Genomic DNA, 19203 nt, shown 5'->3' on the forward strand with positions numbered 1-19203 from the left:
TACTCTAAATTACCCCCTACTAATTACTAATTACCATACTTAGTACTTAAATATGCCATTATATTGCAGTACTCTTGTTTAGGACAATGTGGTCATTCACTATCGTATACGATAGTTTTGAATAGAATCCTCGAAACTTGAGCATCCCATCACCAAAATCCGCCGATTTATTAGGTCAAAACAAAAAGCTAAAGATCAAGACACCCCACGTATCCTTGTAGATATATAAATATCAGCTCTCCCTAACGAATTGATGATCACTGATCAGTCGAGACAGCCATGGCCGGCACACATTTCAAGCAGCTCCATGCACCACTCCCTATCCTTCTTCTCGGTCTCCTCCTCCAGCCATGCTTTATCGTGCAAGCTTCAGCCGAATGTAGATCAAAAGAAAAATCATTTCGGGGATGCCACGACGAGGCCGAGGCATTAAAGTTGAAACTCATCGCCATTTTTTCTATATTGGTGACTAGCATGATCGGGGTGTGTTTGCCGTTGTTTTCGCGTGCGGTTCCGGCCCTCAGACCTGACCGGGATCTGTTCGCGTTGGTTAAAGCCTTTGCTTCTGGAGTCATACTTGCAACCGGTTACATGCATGTGCTGCCGGACTCTTTTAATAATTTGACATCGGATTGTTTGCCCGAAACGCCTTGGAGGAAATTCCCCTTCACGACCTTCGTGGCAATGCTATCAGCGTTGCTGACTCTTATGGTGGATTCAGTTGCGTTGAGCCATTATAAGAAACGTTTTGCTCATGAACTTGCTACTGGTAATGGAGAGCAAGCGAATCAAGGGACTGTAGAGATATTGGAGCATGTTGGACATGGTCACGATAAGAGTGGCAAGGATCCCCCAGAAGACGGGACACAGTTGTTGAGCCATCGCGTTGTAGCTCAGGTATATTGAACCCTTCATTTGGTAGTGAGATCGAAACATATATACCAACGAACGTGGAAACAAAAGAATTCCCTGATCATTTATATTAATGCAGGTACTAGAAATGGGGATTGTTGTGCACTCAGTAGTAATTGGTTTGTCAATGGGGGCATCTGACAATCCATGCACAATCCGACCTCTCATTGCTGCTCTCTGCTTCCATCAACTCTTTGAAGGAATGGGACTAGGCGGATGCATACTACAGGTGAACACGATGATGATCTCTGATCTTCTAATTCCAAAATTTTCATACGAGATATAAATATATATATATATATAATGCTATATATATAGGTCTTTCTAATTGAATAATCTATGTATATATAATGTACTAGGCCGAATATGGAATCAAGATGAAAGAAGTCATGGTGTTTTTCTTCTCGATCACAACTCCATTTGGGATCTCGCTTGGAATTGGTTTATCAAATATATACAGCGCCAAAAGTCAAACTGCCCTAATCGTGGAGGGAGTGCTAAATGCAGCGTCGGCTGGACTCCTAAATTATATGGCATTGGTGGATCTCTTAGCATCTGATTTTATGGGATCTAGACTCCAAAACAGTTTAAAGCTCCAAATATGGTCATTTATTGCAGTTTTACTAGGAGCGGGAGGCATGTCTTTGATGGCAAAATGGGCTTAATTAATTAGTAGATCGAACAATTAATTGATTATATATATATATAGATTATCCATATTGGAGAGATTGCTTGATCATAATTGATAGCGTCAATATTATTCCTTTTTAAAATTTTGGTTATAACTAATTATAATCGGGTGAGGTTTAACATTTAAATTATTGGTTTTGGCTATAATATTTTATCATCAAATTCGGATACTTTGCTTCAATATACCATCGATCGATATATATTAAGAGATGGCAAGCCGTCAGCTAGCTAATTAAACGGACAGAATTTCACCTATATTTTTAAAACTTCTTCCCTATTTACAAATATATAATATTAAATACATGACTACCTCCAAATTATTCAAAACTATAATACAATAATTCTCAAAAACTCATTCACAAGTTGGATTAGAGCCATTAAATTCTAAATAATTACAATACAGATATTCCAACAAAAACTATAAAACAGCTCAAATATGACCATAAGAAAACTTTTTGTATAACCAAAACCTTCAAGCAACAAAACCATCAAGCCCCAAAACTTCCAACTTTGAGTGACTAGTTCAGCCATATATCATATTCAAAACCACATGATAATAGGAAAATCACCAATATACCACAAAAATATCATGCCATGAAGACATCACACCACGAGGGACAATCAAACATGTCACAAATATATATTCATATCATGGGCTCAAGAATAAATAGCATGCTCACATTTAACTTTCAAATTTATATAATAAGCCACATAGCATTTTAAAACATTTCAAAACATTTCAACCATTACAAAATTTACACAAATCTCACAAGCAAAGCCAAAATAGAATAAGAATGTGCACAGTTCTAAAATTTACACAAGTTGAAATTATAATATCCAAGTGCACCATTTCAAACAAACCAACAATTCTTTTATTAAAAACTCATTAAAGAGCCACTGACCTCAATTGCTAGTCAAAATAATCAGAAGATATTTCTTCATCAACGGTTAATTGGAACCCATTTCAAGACCATCACAATCATTAACTTCTACACTAAAAAGACTGCATTTACTATCCCATTTGATCATTATGAGTAGAATGTTATGCCTTTTAGACTCAAGAATGCCCCAAGCGAATTTCAAAACATTATGAATGACATTTTCAACTGATTCACCCATTTCACCATTGTTTACATTGATAATGTTCTTATTTACTCAAAATCTATTGATGAACACTAAAAACATTTGCAATCGTTTCTAGATATCATTAGATGAAAATGGTCTTGTCGTTTCTGCTAAAAATTACTCTATTCCAAACCAAGATTATATTAATTGGTTATGATATTGCTGGGGGCAAAATTTGACTCACTAGTAGGGCTATTGAATTTGTTAAAAAATTTCCTGATGTTATTCTTCATAAAACCTAGTTGCAAAGATTTCTTGGTTCTCTTAACTATGTTGCAAAATTCTACAAGGACTTGAGAAACCCTCCTCTTTAGATTGAAATTCATACTACTCATGCTAAACAAATCAAAGCACATAAAACTCTACCATGCCTTGGAATTCCTACTTTTGGTTCCTTAAAAATTGTTGAAATAGATGTCTTTGACATTGGTTATGATCGCAGTCTGAAACAAATTGTTTCACCAGATTCATCTAAGAAATTGTTCGCTTCCATTTTAGAATCTGGAATACTGCACAACCCAACTATAGCACTATTAAGAAAGAGATATTATCCATAGTATTATGTATTTCTACCTGTCAAAGTGGGATGTTAAACCAAAAATTATTATTACGCATTGATTGCAAAATTGCTAAATATGTTTTAGAAAAAATAAATGTTGAAAACATCGCATCAAAACATATTTTGCCCAATGGAAAACTATTTTAAGTGTAGTTGATTTTAATATTGAATATATTAAAGGATTTGAAAACTATATTCCTAATTTTCTTATTCGTGGATTCCTGTAGAAAACATGAGCAGAAAAAATATATATATATATATATATATATGTATATACAAGGGGAAAAAAATTGCTACTCCTCCCCAAATACGTAATACCAGAATTGTTAAACATGAGCCTCCTACCCTAGCCACCTCCTACCCTAGCCACCCCCTTAATATTACTAACAGGTTTACCACTTTTGGTAGTATTCACATTGTTAAATTTGTTTCCTTTTTAACTGCTCTTAGTACACCTTATGATCCTTATACTAAACTTGTTAATTCTACTCAATATTACCTTGCTAGCAAAACTGAGTACATTAAAAAAATATTTTTCTAAAGCTTGTTTTTGAACTAAATAGGTCCATATATTCAAACTCCTTCAAAATTGCTTTGAGTTATTTTCCTCTAAGTTTTCATTAGATTTCTGAGAGTCCTAAAAAAAACCTCCAATACTATTTTACTATTCTAGGCTATTTCTAGCATAGAATAATTCCTTTGTTATTAAACTCATCTATGCCGAGATCGATAAAACCAAATTGATCTACCATAGTGCTTATATATTAAATATTATCATAGAAGAAAAATGAGGATCTCATCCTTATACAATGAAGAGTCTCCCACATTTTGACATTGTTTATTAATGTTACTATGACTATATTGATACCTGGTTTAAATTTATACTATTTCAAACTCTATAGATGTCACACTCTTGGTTTCTGAATTTTGATTAAAAAAAAATTCAAAACTAAATTTCCCCTTTGGTTTACAAGATGGTGGCACTAATTTGGCCTTATTCCCGAAATATTTCCTATCTTCTACTTCTGTTAAATTTGATAAATCTAGCAAATCTTCCAAACCCAAGAAAAAGAAGAATATGATCCAATGATTAACAAAAAAAGATTTGATTTATCTACTACAGAAGCAATTCTAGAACAATAATAAAATTGGTAAGAATAATTTTGATACTAAGTTAGAAGCTTCATCTGAAACTTCAGTTACTGATCCCTATAGTAACATATTTGGATATTATTCATAAGACACTCCAAAGCTATTTGATAACTGATCTGTCGGAAACCGACAATATTTACAAATATCAAATGACCAGCGTCTTTAAAAGACTAATTGATCGCATGCTTTTCGGAGAAGATTCTTATTACTTTACTTTTAGCACAAAATGCAAAATTGACTCTCCTGCAATTCATGCGGAGAAAGTACTCAAAGTCTGCTGAAAAATGCTTGTATTATTGTGTTGTTTGTTTTATTGTACTGATAGCTAAAAGGCTCCTCCTTCATCTATAAACTGGGAACCTTGCCTCAGGGAGAGGGCATCTCTTTTCAGTAGCTACTTCTCTCATCTCTCCTTGATAATACACGTGTTTGGTCATTGTTTTATATGAAAATCTTGATAAATATGGAGATGGAGTAATTAGTGGTAGATATCAAGATATTGTATTAGTGGAGTAATTTATGGTAGATATTGTTTAGGAAGTTTTTATTTTCTTGTCAATTAGTTAGGTAGATTTCCTGCTCTTATTCTAGGAAATTCTTTCATTCTCGGATATTTTCCTTGTATCTTAAATAAAGTCACTAGCATGTATAAAAAAATATGGAAATAACATTCTAATTTCACTTTCATTATTCATTAATACCAGTTATCATTTCCACTACTTCCAGTTATCTGGTCCTCACTTTACTTCACTTCCTTGTTGGTATTATGTGTATATATATACATACACACGTTGGGGGCTTGTGAGAGAGAGAGAGAGAGAGAGAGAGAGGTGAGGGAGAGGGGTTTGTACGAGAGAGAACATGTAGGATGAGATTGGGGGGTGGGTTGTGAAATTTATGGGAAGGAAGGAGAAGGGGGAAGAAAAGAAGAGAAAAATAAGGGGACTAGGCTGGGTGGACTGGGGTTTGGTGGGTTTAGGTTATTACAGAATCATTCGTGATCTTGTAGTCGTTGGTCGCTAGCAAGAGGGTCGAAGATTATGTAGATCGAAGAATACTTGAGAGATTCCCAACATACTTTAGGTGGATGATATACCCAACGCATGCCCAAGGCCTGTACGTGGTTAATTATTTTCAGTAGTACTTGATCGGTCGGGGAAATTAGAGATCAAGTTAGTAGTAGAATTTAGCAACTACGTGCTTGACTAATTGAAAATTAATCAATGGACTTAAAAAATTAACTGATTTCATCTTAATTAATTAACATACTTAGAATGAGGTGGCTTATAGATTAGCACAATATGCTTGAAATGTTGATAATACATATTTGTGGTGGGCTGATGCTCCTATGTTTGTTGCTTAAGCTTTGCGAATTGATAAAAATGACTTGTATTGATTGATTTTTATAAATGAATATCTGAGTTATTATTTTAAAAAGAATTACCATGCAATATTATTTTTAAAAAATTTGTTTATTTGCGACAAGTTAATTCTAGCGAAATGATTATTTTCATTTAAAATTGATTGTAAATAATCTTTTGGTTGTAATAAATTGGTTACAAAAGCTCAATTTTCTTATAGTGATATATATGGTGGGCTGATCCTCCTGTGTTTGTTGCTCAAGCTTTGCGGATTGATAAGAATGACTTGTATTGATTGTTTTTTATAAATAAATATCTGAGTTATTATTTAAAAAAAAAAATTACCATGCAATATAATTAATTGCACTCATTCTGGCCACAATTTGCGGATAGCTAGCTTAATTATTAATCATGGCGCACTTAACTTGCACTTTGATTAATTAGTACGGCGTACTTCATTGGATTTTCAATAGATTTTATCACTTCATGAATAAATATCACGTATTAATTAATGCATATATATATATGGCTATTGCTTTTAAAATATGATAAATTAATTAATGTATATATGTAATTATAAATTATTGATCTAATTTTTTTTAGGTAGCTTACATGAGTCATTTCGTAATTTGTATTTTTTTTTTTTAAGAAATAGACTTCATTCATTTATAAAAGCGAAATTACAGCTATAACCTGATACAATTACAAGCCAACTACTCATAATTAAAGTTCTCCCAGTACACAAATTATTTTGTGATTAGTATGATTATTGTAACTTCTATAACTCTCTACAGACAAACCGTCTAAAAGAAAATACTCTGCTTAAAGTAGAGATTTCTTCCCCCACCTTCCAGAGGAGAAGAAGGCTTTCAAACCCCACCCTCTAGAGGAGGATATGACTTTTATTCGATGGACAAAATGTCCAAGAGACTATTTCTTTTTTTATTTTTATCTAAACAAAAGCAAATAACAAAATTAAAAAAGATAAGCGTGAAAATGATGAATTACAACTTGGAAAACTGCAAATCGGCATTGACAAACAAATTAAGTACTTAAAAGTTATAAAATAATTAGGTATCTATACAATTTTTAATTTTATTTTTAGTAGTTCTACATTAATAATCATGGGAGGGCGTGCATGCGTCACATTTATCCATTGACTGATCATCATGTGATCTTAAACCTTAACTCGCGAACTATATATATATATAATCAAATCCTAAAAGGCCAAGCTAGATATATCAAATTAAGACATGTCAGGTATGAAACTATATTATATATATATATATATATAGCTATATATATATACATACATACTTCTCTCTGATCTCATGTCCTTCCATTTTTTCTACAAAGAAAGTTGTGGTTGGGCCAGGTCATTGACACTACTGACCACAAAATGTTAAAAAAAGTAAAAAGAAAAAAGAGTGCTCTAGTATTAATACTATGGACAAACCTCATAATGTGGTGATACTTTGTTGATCAATCGGTAGTTGTCCCATTCAAGAATGGAGAAGACAGTAGTAGGCCTCAGGTGTCTCTAGATGCATTCAAAAGGACACTCATTTCTTCTAGAGACCTTGAAAAGCTTGGCTTTAATTAATGAGTACTAGTATTGGTTTTGCTTTGTCTTGGCGCTTTTCTCATCTCCCTCTATATTTTTCAAAGAAGACTTATAAAATTTAGGACCATATTTTTTTTTTTTCTTTTTTTGTATCTTATGAAACGCACTTGTCAATCGACAGTACCCGGCCATGATCTACAAAATGATTCCGAATCTGTCTAGTAAAACAATACTTAAAAATTTTAATAAAAACTTTAATTATTGAAGCATAGTGCTAGTTGGACAAAGTGAAAGAAAATTGAGTAATTATAACAGCAAAAGTTAGCTAGCTAGCTTGGCACTTTATTTTACTTTGGGTAATGTTAAATAAATTTTTAGAATGAGTAAGTTCTATGTATTCTTTTTAAAAAAAAGGTGGAGTTCACCATTAAAAGAATAATAGCTTTTTCATGTAAGACTGACCACTTTTTTTCAAAATCAATCAGTATGAAAGGTTAGCACACATGAGTACGTAGAACTGTAAATATTATTTCTCTTTTACTTTTTGCATTACCTTGCAAAAAATAAAGAAAATTCTTGCAAGTGGAGGCAGCAAGTGTCTTCAATAATTACAGCACTCCTAAATTTTTACAAGAGAAATACTATAGGCATAAAGAGATTTTAGAAAAGTAAACTCACAAAATAATGATATGACTTAATCATGTACTAATATGTTAGATCTACATTACAATAAAAGTAATTTTATGCTCTGAGGTAAATGTACCACATCAATCCACATCAGTTTGTGAGTTTACGAAATCTTTTTATAGCTGTAGCTAGCACTTCTTTTTTTACAATTATCGATAAGAAAGCAGTACTAATTAATCCCAAGTTGTTTCAAAGTAGCTAGCTAGCTAGGTATTTGAAAGTACTGGGGGATGCAGGATGGATCCAATTAAATTAATCCCTAATGGAGCTAACACCAAAACCTTAATTTATAAATGATAATGATATGCTTACGCCAATTTCCTAGCAATTTCCTAGTAATTAGCTAGTCATGATGTTCAAATTAGTTTGACGTTGATAACCACAACATTTGCACATTTCCGCATCATGATGCCGGTGTCGAGTTTATGCTATAGCTACCTTATCATGCATTTTGATGTCATTGCAGTACATAATTATCTAGCTAGTTAGTGTACGTTTGGTGGGAAGAAAAGCGCTTGCTAGCTTGTGGTTCTCAGTACTTGGAGAGTCATATCTCTTAATCATTTTGATGATCTATGGGGGGAAAAAAAAAACAGAAAAAAAGAAAAAAAAATCCGAATCACATACAAATTATAAATCTGATAATTAGGTAAAAACTGATTATAAATAACCGAAAGGACCAAACTTATTATAAGGTTTTCAACTTGATTAAGTCACAAAGGTTCGATCGATGTGGTGTGGACGTTTATGATCATTTCATATAATTAAATAGTCTCTAATCATTTAATACTGATTGAAATGACGTAAGAATTAAAATGATCAAAAAAAGAATGGTGGGTAGCATTATAATCTTTATATAAATTATATTAAAAGGGGTAGAGAATATTGATCACAAGTACTATAGCCAGGCCTGTATACTGAGCTTAGAGGATCGTGTATATATATATATAACAAACATTAAATAATGCTGGTTTCTTTAGATCGAACGAACACTGGCCTAATCAACTTTAACATCCACATTGTTAGTGGATTAATACGACATTAATTAAATAACGTAAGCAGGAACAACGATGCATTCGTGCGATGAGTCAGTATTAATATTCCAAGATGCAGTATATACCCATATGATATATGCCACCACTTAATGCGTGATAAGACCAAGAACACAAAACAGATCGACAACAATGGCAGCATGAGAAGTTTTTTGGAGAATATAATCATTATTATATATATATAGTACTTAATCAACAAGAAGGGAGATACGATCGAGTTGATGGATTAAAATATATTATATATATATATGGAGATCATCATCATGCATTTAAGTTGCAGATCAAGAGAATTAAAAAAGGCGAATATAGATATATACATATATATATATATATATATATTTATATAGATCAGGATGATGATGATGAGCTTATCCTGTTTGAACCAGTCGCTATAAAATGGGATGACCCCAGGAGGAATTTGGGTCGAATTAGAGAAAGAAAGAAAGAAAGAAAAAAGGTGGGTTGTTTAGTGGGGAGAGGGAAAGTGGAGACAGTACCACTGCATTTATGGTACAGGATCGAGAAGGTACCAAACAATTGAGACCTCAGACCCATCATGAGAAGAACCCTAAAAAGGGCTTGAAAACATGAGGTGATCATGCGCGTGGAATTTTCAAGCTAGAGACTATATATATATAGATATATTGTCATGATCGGTCATCATGTGGTGGTGACAAGGGAAATCAGAGATCGACAGAGCTAGAAGTACTTATACCACTTTGCATAGATGAAATCATCCGAAAATAATTTGCAGGACCAATGAAATTATAATTAATGAATTGGCCTTTATTAAGGAAGTAAGCTTGATGAGAAAGAAGGAAAATCGGTAGATAGATAAGCAAATGCAATCCAAAAACCAGTTTATAGATGATTGAGCTAGCTCTGTTGCTCGAACCCTAATAAATATACCACTTCATAACTTTTGTTCAAGTACTTGCATGCACCAATATAATTAATTAAAATGTATCGATGATCTCTGCCTTACAAAGAAAGGAAAACTATCATCATCATCACTGAGCAACAAAATCAATCATCCACATATACGATGAATGCCAATTTATATTTGTTGATGATCATTTAGCACTCGCAACACATGCATATTGTGATCCATCAACAACTTGTAGTGCTGCAGAATATATGCAGCTAGGGTAGAACTTCCAGCAATATTTAATCAGTCGGTGCATAAAGATGTCATTGTAATTCAAGAATATCATGTGGGTGCATGTATCTGTGTGTCATGTACTAGTCTTAGAGAGAGAGAGAGAGAGAGAGAGAGAGAGAGAGAGAGAGAGATGATCATGGGTCGGCTTTTCTGGAGTTGAATTGACGCGGAGTGTGGCATTGGGTGGGGAGGCTGGTTGCAGCCGGCATCACCCACGCGGGATCGTGAAAATGGACCCACACTCGTTGGTAGCAAAATGAGTAGCCGTTAAATCGAGTCCCCCTCCATACCCAGCACTCAAGGTCCATTTGCGGTACTCTCTCCCCCTTTGTCTGCATAATTTTTCTTTTTTGAAAGAAGCTAAATTCATTTACAGGGAAAGCATATAATACATCATATATAAGAAACAAATATATATAACTACGTAGCTAGCCAGCCAGCCATGGATGATGCTATAATTTTATGAGAAATCCTTTTATATTTTTCTCAGCATGCACGCAGTACTATAGTACTCTTTTGTTGTTTTCTGCAGTTGGTACGTACGTAGGACCCTAGCTAGCTAATAAATTTCGGCTCCCTTGATCTCCAGTGATCTTATAATAATATTTAATGAAACCCAATAATTCATGGCCTTTCTTTCTTTGTTTTGTTGATTGTAATTGGTATATATGTGGATCATAGAGGGCCAAATATTCTCGGGATTAATCATATATTTAGTGTTATGCATGACAAGTTGAGTGGCGCATGCCCGTCTTTGGTCTGCCCTTTATTTTTATTATGGTCTAGATGATCTATATATACTCATGTCCGATGACAAGATTTTTAGTACTAGGTTCCATATCAATTTAGCTCAATCACTCTTATTATTAATCTATATTCATATACACATATATAGTGGTGTACAATATTGTGATAGAAGTTTATACATTATACAAGATCATCAATTATGTCTTTTTCCGGTGAGCATAACTCGCCGCATATCATGACCACTAAATCGCCGCTATAAAATATTTTTATACATTATACAAGATCAATTATGTCTTTTTCCGGCAAGCATAACTTGCCGCATATGACCACTAAATCACCGATATAAAATATTTCCAGCTAAAATTTCCTTGCCGGGCTCTAGCCGCATATGTCCAGCGCTAAGAAGAATTTTCCGGCTTGTTTTTGACATTATCAGAAGAGGTTTCCCCAGGAACAAATCTCACCGCAAATGCTAGACAAAAATCGCCGATAATTAGAAATGAGAGATATTTTATCAAATAATTTATAAAAATAATATCATTTTATAAAAATACTCTCAATTTTTAAAACGTGATCATGTATTAATTAAAGGTTGTAAAAAAAAATTGTACTTGGATCATTACTCTATATTATATATTGTAAGCTAGGGAAAGATTAAGGCCGTTTAGATTAAGAAATACTTTTATTTAATATTATCTTATCTCATTATTATAATTTTCTCAAACTCCCACACAAAATATAATAAAAAATTTAATTTTTTCAAATCTCAAAACAATAATAATATTTTAACAATATTTTATTCAACTTTTAAATTTCATCTAAAACCATCTCATTTCATCTCACTATCCAAACAACCTCTAAAGGAATTTTGCATCTAGCTAGTTGAGTCGTACTTCAAGAAAAATACACTACAAGAAATTAGCGCTTTTGCAGCGCTTAAAATCGTTGCAAATACATTCAAAAAACGCTGTAATTGATCAATTGCAGCGTTATTACCCTCCTTGCATGTTCGACAGTATAAAAGTGATATTTTTGATCATTAGCAACGTTATTGAAAAAACGCTGCAAAAGACTTCATTTGCAGCGTTTTTAAACCGCTGCAAACTCACTAATTTCACGTTGCAAAAGGCCACCCCATGTGACTGCCATGGCGTTGCATTTGATCAATTGCAGTGAAATTTATCCTTGCTATATCATTAAATTTCGCTGCAATAGCCTCCCACCAACAGCAGCGCTACATTTGGTTCGTTGCTTTTGCCATTTTTTGCAACACTTAAAATCGCTGCAATTGATTTATAAGCGCTGCAATTTGTGTACGTCAAAAGCAACATACCATTCTAGCGCTGCTTTTGATACTTTTTGCAAGGACTAAAATCGCTGCAAATTTCCATAAAAACGCTATAAATGTGCCATGCTAATTCTCTCCAACCCCTTTGGCCAATTGCATCATTACATCCATTCTGCATAACCAAAACATCACTGGTTCTGATTGGAACATACATTTTTTGTGCAATTTTTTAAACAAACTTTAACTCTCAACAATCAAATTGGGTGAGAAATATATATCAAGGAACATGGGAAAACAAAGTGCTTAAAGACTATTGAAGAGGTGGAAAGAAAGATTACCTTCACTAAGGAATCGATAGCACCTAAGCTAGTAAGCCTTAGATGTTCATAAGGCCTTTCCTTGTTCTCAGTGGCAAGTAGAGGGAATAGATACATTGGAATCCTAGATGCAAAAAGATCATGAATTTCAATTAGAAGGTCACCATATCCTTAAAAGGCAGCCAACTTGTAACAATGCTTAACTCCATCTAACAGTGAATATTTCTATGAAAAGATCATGCAAAAGCTAGAGGTTATTGTAATAATATTAAAATTGACTTAGTACTGCAAGGTATAATTATTGTAATAATAAGACAGCAAAGCTAGAGGTTAGAAAAGGAAATAACATTATGTGATAAATGTATGCCCCTGCATCTTAAAACAAAGCCAACTAATCTCTTAAACAGTTAAAACAAATAGTGATGAAGAAAGATGACTAACTTAAATCCGAAAGCCAGGCTTGAGAGTTTGATAGGAAGAATCCCATCTAATCTCAATCTCCATGAGCTCACAGTAGCATCCATGATCTCACAGTGGTATTGTTTGCAATAAAAGAAGAAAAGGGAAATTGGTGTTTTAATTAGATTTGTTTGATTATCAATCCATTAATGATTACTTCTTGTATTAGGCAGCATTGCTTTTCAGACTGGCTGGAGAAAGGGAAATTGGTATATCACTCAATGAATATTCTTGTGACCCCCTTCCCGTTTGGAAAAGATACTACATATCATTCATATCATAGCTTATAAAGACTGAGAATCTCTAGACTTTCTCATTCTTTAATTACCCTGTCATGGCATAAAGCAAGACACTCAGTTTTCAAATTAATTACCCCGTTTTTCTTCCCCAATTGAGGCCATTCGCCTGAACCAGACAACTAATAGTAATAGTAGGTCAACTCGTTAAAAGCCACCACTGTTCTATTTGGGATCCAGCTTTGAATTCCCCCTTGCTTTCGGTTCCAAAATCATAACCATTTGTTTATTAGTCAATCTAACAAAAGAATGTTTGTATTGATTTTAAAATACATTATAAGCAATTCCACAGTTACATTATACATACACAAACACATAGGCAATTTATGCATAAATTGAAAGAGCAAACCACCCCTGTTTCTACTTGACCTAAACGGTTTCATTAAGAAAATATTCTATCTAAAAAACAGAGTATCTTACTGAGTGGAGGGGACGATGGGATGGAAGCGAGTTGGATAACCCACTACTACAAGAAAAGGGTTTTCTTGATGTCGAACGGCAGATTTGGGAATACCACTTTTTGAACTGGAACTAGCAGAAGAGCGAGTCATGCACGAGGATGAGTGGATTTTGATCCCGTGGTCGCCACATCGATGGAGTAGCTCCGCTGATGGTGATGGATTTTGGTGGAAGAGACAACCGCGTAGCTTGTGGCATTCTAAGTGGGTTTTGCTTCATGTGCAGGTAGAGAGAAAATTAATGGAGAAGAAGAAGTTGGGGAAGAACGTTCGGGATTTAGGAGTGTACGCAAAGTGACGGGGAGGGGGGGAAAATGTGATTTTAGGGCGTTTTGGCGCCCTTTCAATATCAAATGTAATTGCAGCGAAATTTTTCGTTGTTACAAGATTTTTTTCTTTTTACAGCAATTTTGTCCGCTGCAATTTAAGTTAAAATCGCATGTATTTATTTTGCAGCGAATTTTTTCGTTGCAATAAGTAAAAATCGCTGCAACTCTTTAAAAAAAATAGTTTTGTTCTAAAAGTCTGCAGCGTGTGCCAAAAATGCTGGAATTGCTAATCAATTGCAGCAATTTTATTTCCAACAAAATTAAAATCGCTGCAAAAAGTCAAATTTCTTGTAGTGATAATGCAAAAAAATGGACATAACAAATTAACTTATAATCTCATAATTTTGACATGAACACTAGTGTTCATGAATATAACTAGAGAGAGAAGAAATGTACGTATGCATGAATATAAATAGGAAAAATACTATTTAAAAAATAGGCCAACTTGCTATGAGATTATAATTAAAGAATTGTTAAATTGCTTTTTACTTTTCCTATTTTTTTCCCATTCAGTTTTAATTAATCAGCCATGATTATCATGGATCGGATAATTAGCATTATAAGAAGCTATCTAGCTAGGCCGAAGGAAAAGCTAGTGTTCTCTCTCTAGTGGGGAATCCCCTAAACTGCGTACTTTTAATTGCGAAACATACAAGAAAGCTTGGAATAATAGAATAATATTGAAACTGATCATTGATCTTTAATTAAAATATAATTAAAGAATAAAACGTTTGCGTTTGCAAGTTGCTGCCTCTGGGATTTGCCAAGACTTTTTTGAGTTAATCCACTTGCATCACTCTTCTTTGTCTGCTTATAATTATCATATAATTTCATGTGGGCATCAATATTGAGCAGTAAAATAATCGATGATCTGCAACAATGAGTTCATTAAAAAGCAAACAAGAAAGCATATGGCTTATATATATATATATATATATATGCTCCGAGGGCCGGCCGGGAGACTCAGTACTCGTGAGCTAGGCAATTAGATTAGAAGAGCATACATTCTTTCTGTATGTATGGATCATAAAAAGTGGTACTGCAAGCTAGTTGCTGATGCGCCCTGGAAGAAGAACAAAATTTTAGACATATAAAGACGCACTGAACCTTCAAATCACGATGATGCAACTGATCAACTCTCATATAGTAGCTAGTGATCTCTACTACTCATCATGTATTTTCACTTTTTCCAAGAAGAATATGTCATATTTTCTGCAACATTAATATATATGTATGTATATACATGCACTGATCGATACATGCAGCACCATTAACATGATGCATGATTCTTCATGGAAAAGTAGTTTGGATCAAGGGCGGCTGATCCTTCTAATTAATTAATTTCTGCCTGCCTGGACAGGCATTAATTAATAATTGATCTGTGTTCAGAAATTAAGTAATACTTTTTCAAGTTTTTCATACAGGGATCATCTGCAGATAATGGTCTTAATTGCTGACCTAGTTCAGTTCAATATGATCTACAATTTTTGGACTATTGCATCCTGATGGTCCCTCCAATCCAGAATGAAGTGCTTGGTGAGTCATCCAAATTGTAGTAAACAGGATTGTCAAAGCCTTAATATTATTTAATAGTTTGCCTTTTTAACCTGACCTTCATTTCGTCATCAATCATATATGAGAAGTTATTTTTTGGGGTGTTAGTTTTGAAAGTATTAAAATTGGCTAATGTCCTCAGGACAAAGGAAAAGAAACTCTCCTCAAATTGACTTTTTACACCATTTCTTCTTTCAACCAATTCCATACCTAAATTATTGCAACTCCACGTCAGGAACTTCTCTCTCCTGTAAGCATTATACCTGATTCCAAAATGATTATCCAAATATTGAATTTCTATGGATGGATGCTGATTAATGCATGTCCATACTCAGTTATTTGCATACATACATACATGCATGCATGATAAAAAGTCACGGACCCATGAAATGAACTCAAAACAGCATCCATATGATGTAAAGTGGTTTTGTAAAGAAGGGCATATCTAACAACTCATCCTCATGCATCATTAGATAGACATCTGCAGTGGCATTCCAGAATATCGTTTTTAAATTCTTCTAATGTAAGTCCCCCTGACGCTATAACACTTTGTTGCTCAAACTGGCCCACTTCTCTAGTATTTTTCCTTCTATAAAATCCCTCCATTTTTCATGCTGTCCTTCCCTATCCTCTTCAGCAATCTCTGCAACAAAACCTTTCAGATATCATTATCTTCAAAGTTCGAATTATGCTTCCAGCTGAGATCACTGGAATCCATTATCTAGCCCAAGAAACCTCTATTCCAATTCCCACTGGCTTTGGAATGATGCAGAGCAACACACCTGACCTTTATTTCAATAGATTCTTAAGCAACTTACCCAACTCTCTCTTCCCTTCTCAAGGCTATGAGCTTAACCCACAATACTCCTGTATCAGCAATAACTCCAGTACTTCTGATGAAGCTGAGGAGCATCAGCTCAGCATCATCGATGAAAGGAAGCAGCGGAGAATGATTTCTAACAGAGAATCTGCTCGCAGATCGCGGATGAGGAAACAAAAGCACCTAGATGAACTCTGGTCACAGGTGGTAAGGCTTCGAACAGAGAACCACAACCTGATAGAAAAGTTGAATCATGTAACCGAGTGCCATGACAAGGTTCTTCAGGAGAATGCAAGGCTCAAGGAGGAAACTTCTGATCTTCGCCAAATGTTCACAAGCCTGCAAATTGACAGCCCTTACACTGCCACGTTCAGAGACTTGGAAGAGGTTCCTTGCAACACGGCTCATCTCAGAGCAGAATCCTCCTGCCAATCCATATCTAAATCTGTAGACTTGCTTCATTAAGATCAGTCAATAGTCACGAGGGCTGTTTTTCCTAATTTAGTCTATGTCCCTCATGTCTTCCATGGTTTTTCCCCAAGTCTTTTGTACGTCATCATCACCTTGAGCTGTGTGCGGAAACAGACCTTACAATAACATCTTTTGAACACTTTTATCTTTTCATGGCTCAATTCCCTCCAATTATAATCAATACTTAAAATGAAACTATTGTAGTTCTTCTCACCGCATATATCATGTCATGCAGCTTGAAGAACAGAATTCCTGAAAAAGTGATATTTTCTTTTTTTGGCAAGTCATGCATATAAAGATATCAAAGACTGAATAATTAATTACTATCTCTCCATCATATTCAGAACCAACAAAACTTTGATCGTGTACTTCCGCCTGATCAATACGAATCAGGCTTATTGATCAGGCCAGCCGGAAGGATCGAACACGACACATGAGTAGAGAAGAAAAAGTTATTGGGTAATGCAAAATCTTCTATCCATTCTAATATTGTTGTCAATTGCTGGGAGAAGAAGAAGCAGAGTTGGGTGAGCCATGTGGGGAATAAGCTTGAGCCACACCTCAAGGAGGCCCCATGGCCAGTTTAGTGTTGCACAGAATATGACGGCCAAAAGGGACAAATGTTGGTGGAGGGTGCTGGTGTTAGTGCTTCTTCCTACAGTAACTACTATAACAAGCAAAACATTTGAAAACTCAATCCACTAAAAACACCCAAGAAAAGATCGAACTGTCTGTTCGAATTAGCTTTTTGGTGTGGGCAACATTAATAATGCCTGCCAGTGCCTGACGTGGTTCAGCCAAAGTTTGACATATAATACTATTTTTTCCAACTTAATTTGGAATTATATCGATGATCATGTCATGTTTGTAGATCATCGATCGAGCCTACGTTTCAGGTGTGATCTGGAATGGAACGGTGCCTTTCCGCAATTTCCATAGGTTATATACTGCATCAGCATTCAGCCCAAGTCCCCACCATGCTGCATGCACTTCCCCCCGCCCCCCTTTTTCCATATTTCTGAATTCGTGCTTTCTCTCATGCGCGTGTTCTATGTGTGGGTCTACACACATGAACTGACGTGCTATCTGCACATTAATTTTTGGAAAATGTTATATGTTCCGACCAGGGTCCCGTCCCCCGATATATATATATTATTTTAATGATTAATGAAGTATTTTTTTAATGATGTTATAATTTTTTTTTTAAATGTTGAAGAGAATTAAAAAATACATTAAAAAAATGTTGATAGCTGCAAATAAGTTATATATTAGAATATTATGAATATATTCTAATACAACAACGTTAATATCCCAAATAAAAGTCAAAACAAAATGTTGTTGTAACAACAAACAATATCATATATTTCCATTACATCCCAAATCTTGTTCCATCTAAGCATTTAATGATCTATCGATCACTATTAAACCGATGCAGCAGTTAGAATGTATCCTTTTAACGCGGGCGTATAAAGTGCTTTTTGTGATGGGCTTGGAAGTATGAAAAATGATAGCATCCCCTCTGTTTGTTCCTTCATTTTAATTATAAATGTATGTAAACTTTTTATTTAATAATTAAATAAGTAACTTTTAATGTATTAGTATATTTTTTTATTTTTTAAAAATATTTAAATGTTTTAAAAAATATGAAAATAAAAAATAAAAAATAAAATTTGTACTAGGCGGCACGATCAGTAGTTTGTTAGGCGGCAGCCTAGCATCACTCTAGAAATATATATATATATATATATATATAATATATATATATATATTTTCAAATGGGAAACCATTTGTGCTTTTGGACACACGAGAAATTAGAAATTAATTCCTTTTCACCATCGACTCATTGGGGTGGACACATCATAAGTCAGCCTTGAATCTCAATTGTTAGTTTTAAAATAAGTGCATGTTTGAAATTTTGGTAAGAAATATAATTTATAACTGTAGAACTTATAACTTATAATTTAAGTAAATTTCTACTATTAAAAATCTATTTACTGTTTGGTAACTATATGTTTAAATCATTTTTAAACATATTACGTTTGTTTGGAAACAAATTAAAAAAGTACTTTCTGAGGTAAAAATGACGATTATTTGAATTTTTAAAAATTAGTATCATATCCTTGAAAGTTTAAAAGCTATAATTATTTTAAATTTGTATGTATATTTTCGTCCATCGATAGTATTTTTAAAATTCGAATTA

General features: G+C 34.0%; 2 protein-coding genes across 2 annotated transcripts; both read left to right on the forward strand.

Moving 5' to 3' along the window:
- The first annotated feature begins 273 nt into the window (after positions 1–273).
- On the forward strand, positions 274–1640 carry LOC122311668 (fe(2+) transport protein 1-like). The gene is made up of 3 exons (XM_043126302.1): positions 274–897; positions 992–1141; positions 1272–1640. Exons 1-3 carry the CDS (start codon positions 280–282, stop codon positions 1575–1577), a joined length of 1074 nt encoding a protein of 357 aa, XP_042982236.1. The 5' UTR covers positions 274–279; the 3' UTR covers positions 1578–1640.
- A 14626-nt stretch (positions 1641–16266) lies between these two features.
- LOC122311229 (basic leucine zipper 43) lies at positions 16267–17164 on the forward strand. Its single transcript, XM_043125681.1, has one exon. It carries the CDS (start codon positions 16401–16403, stop codon positions 16995–16997), a length of 597 nt encoding a protein of 198 aa, XP_042981615.1. The 5' UTR covers positions 16267–16400; the 3' UTR covers positions 16998–17164.
- The last annotated feature ends 2039 nt before the right edge of the window (positions 17165–19203 follow it).

Source organism: Carya illinoinensis, chromosome 5, assembly GCF_018687715.1.
Source record: "Carya illinoinensis cultivar Pawnee chromosome 5, C.illinoinensisPawnee_v1, whole genome shotgun sequence".
Taxonomy (NCBI): domain Eukaryota; kingdom Viridiplantae; phylum Streptophyta; class Magnoliopsida; order Fagales; family Juglandaceae; genus Carya; species Carya illinoinensis.

What these genes read in the sequence shown, in the direction of transcription:
- LOC122311668 (XM_043126302.1), top strand. Translation starts at nt 280, where the DNA reads ATGGCCGGCACACATTTCAAGCAGCTCCATGCACCACTCCCTATCCTT. An exon ending in GCCATCGCGTTGTAGCTCAG is followed by an intron (nt 898 to 991) that starts GTATATTGAACC and finishes ATATTAATGCAG; the next exon opens with GTACTAGAAATGGGGATTGT. An exon ending in TAGGCGGATGCATACTACAG is followed by an intron (nt 1,142 to 1,271) that starts GTGAACACGATG and finishes ATAATGTACTAG; the next exon opens with GCCGAATATGGAATCAAGAT.
- LOC122311229 (XM_043125681.1), top strand. Translation starts at nt 16,401, where the DNA reads ATGCTTCCAGCTGAGATCACTGGAATCCATTATCTAGCCCAAGAAACC.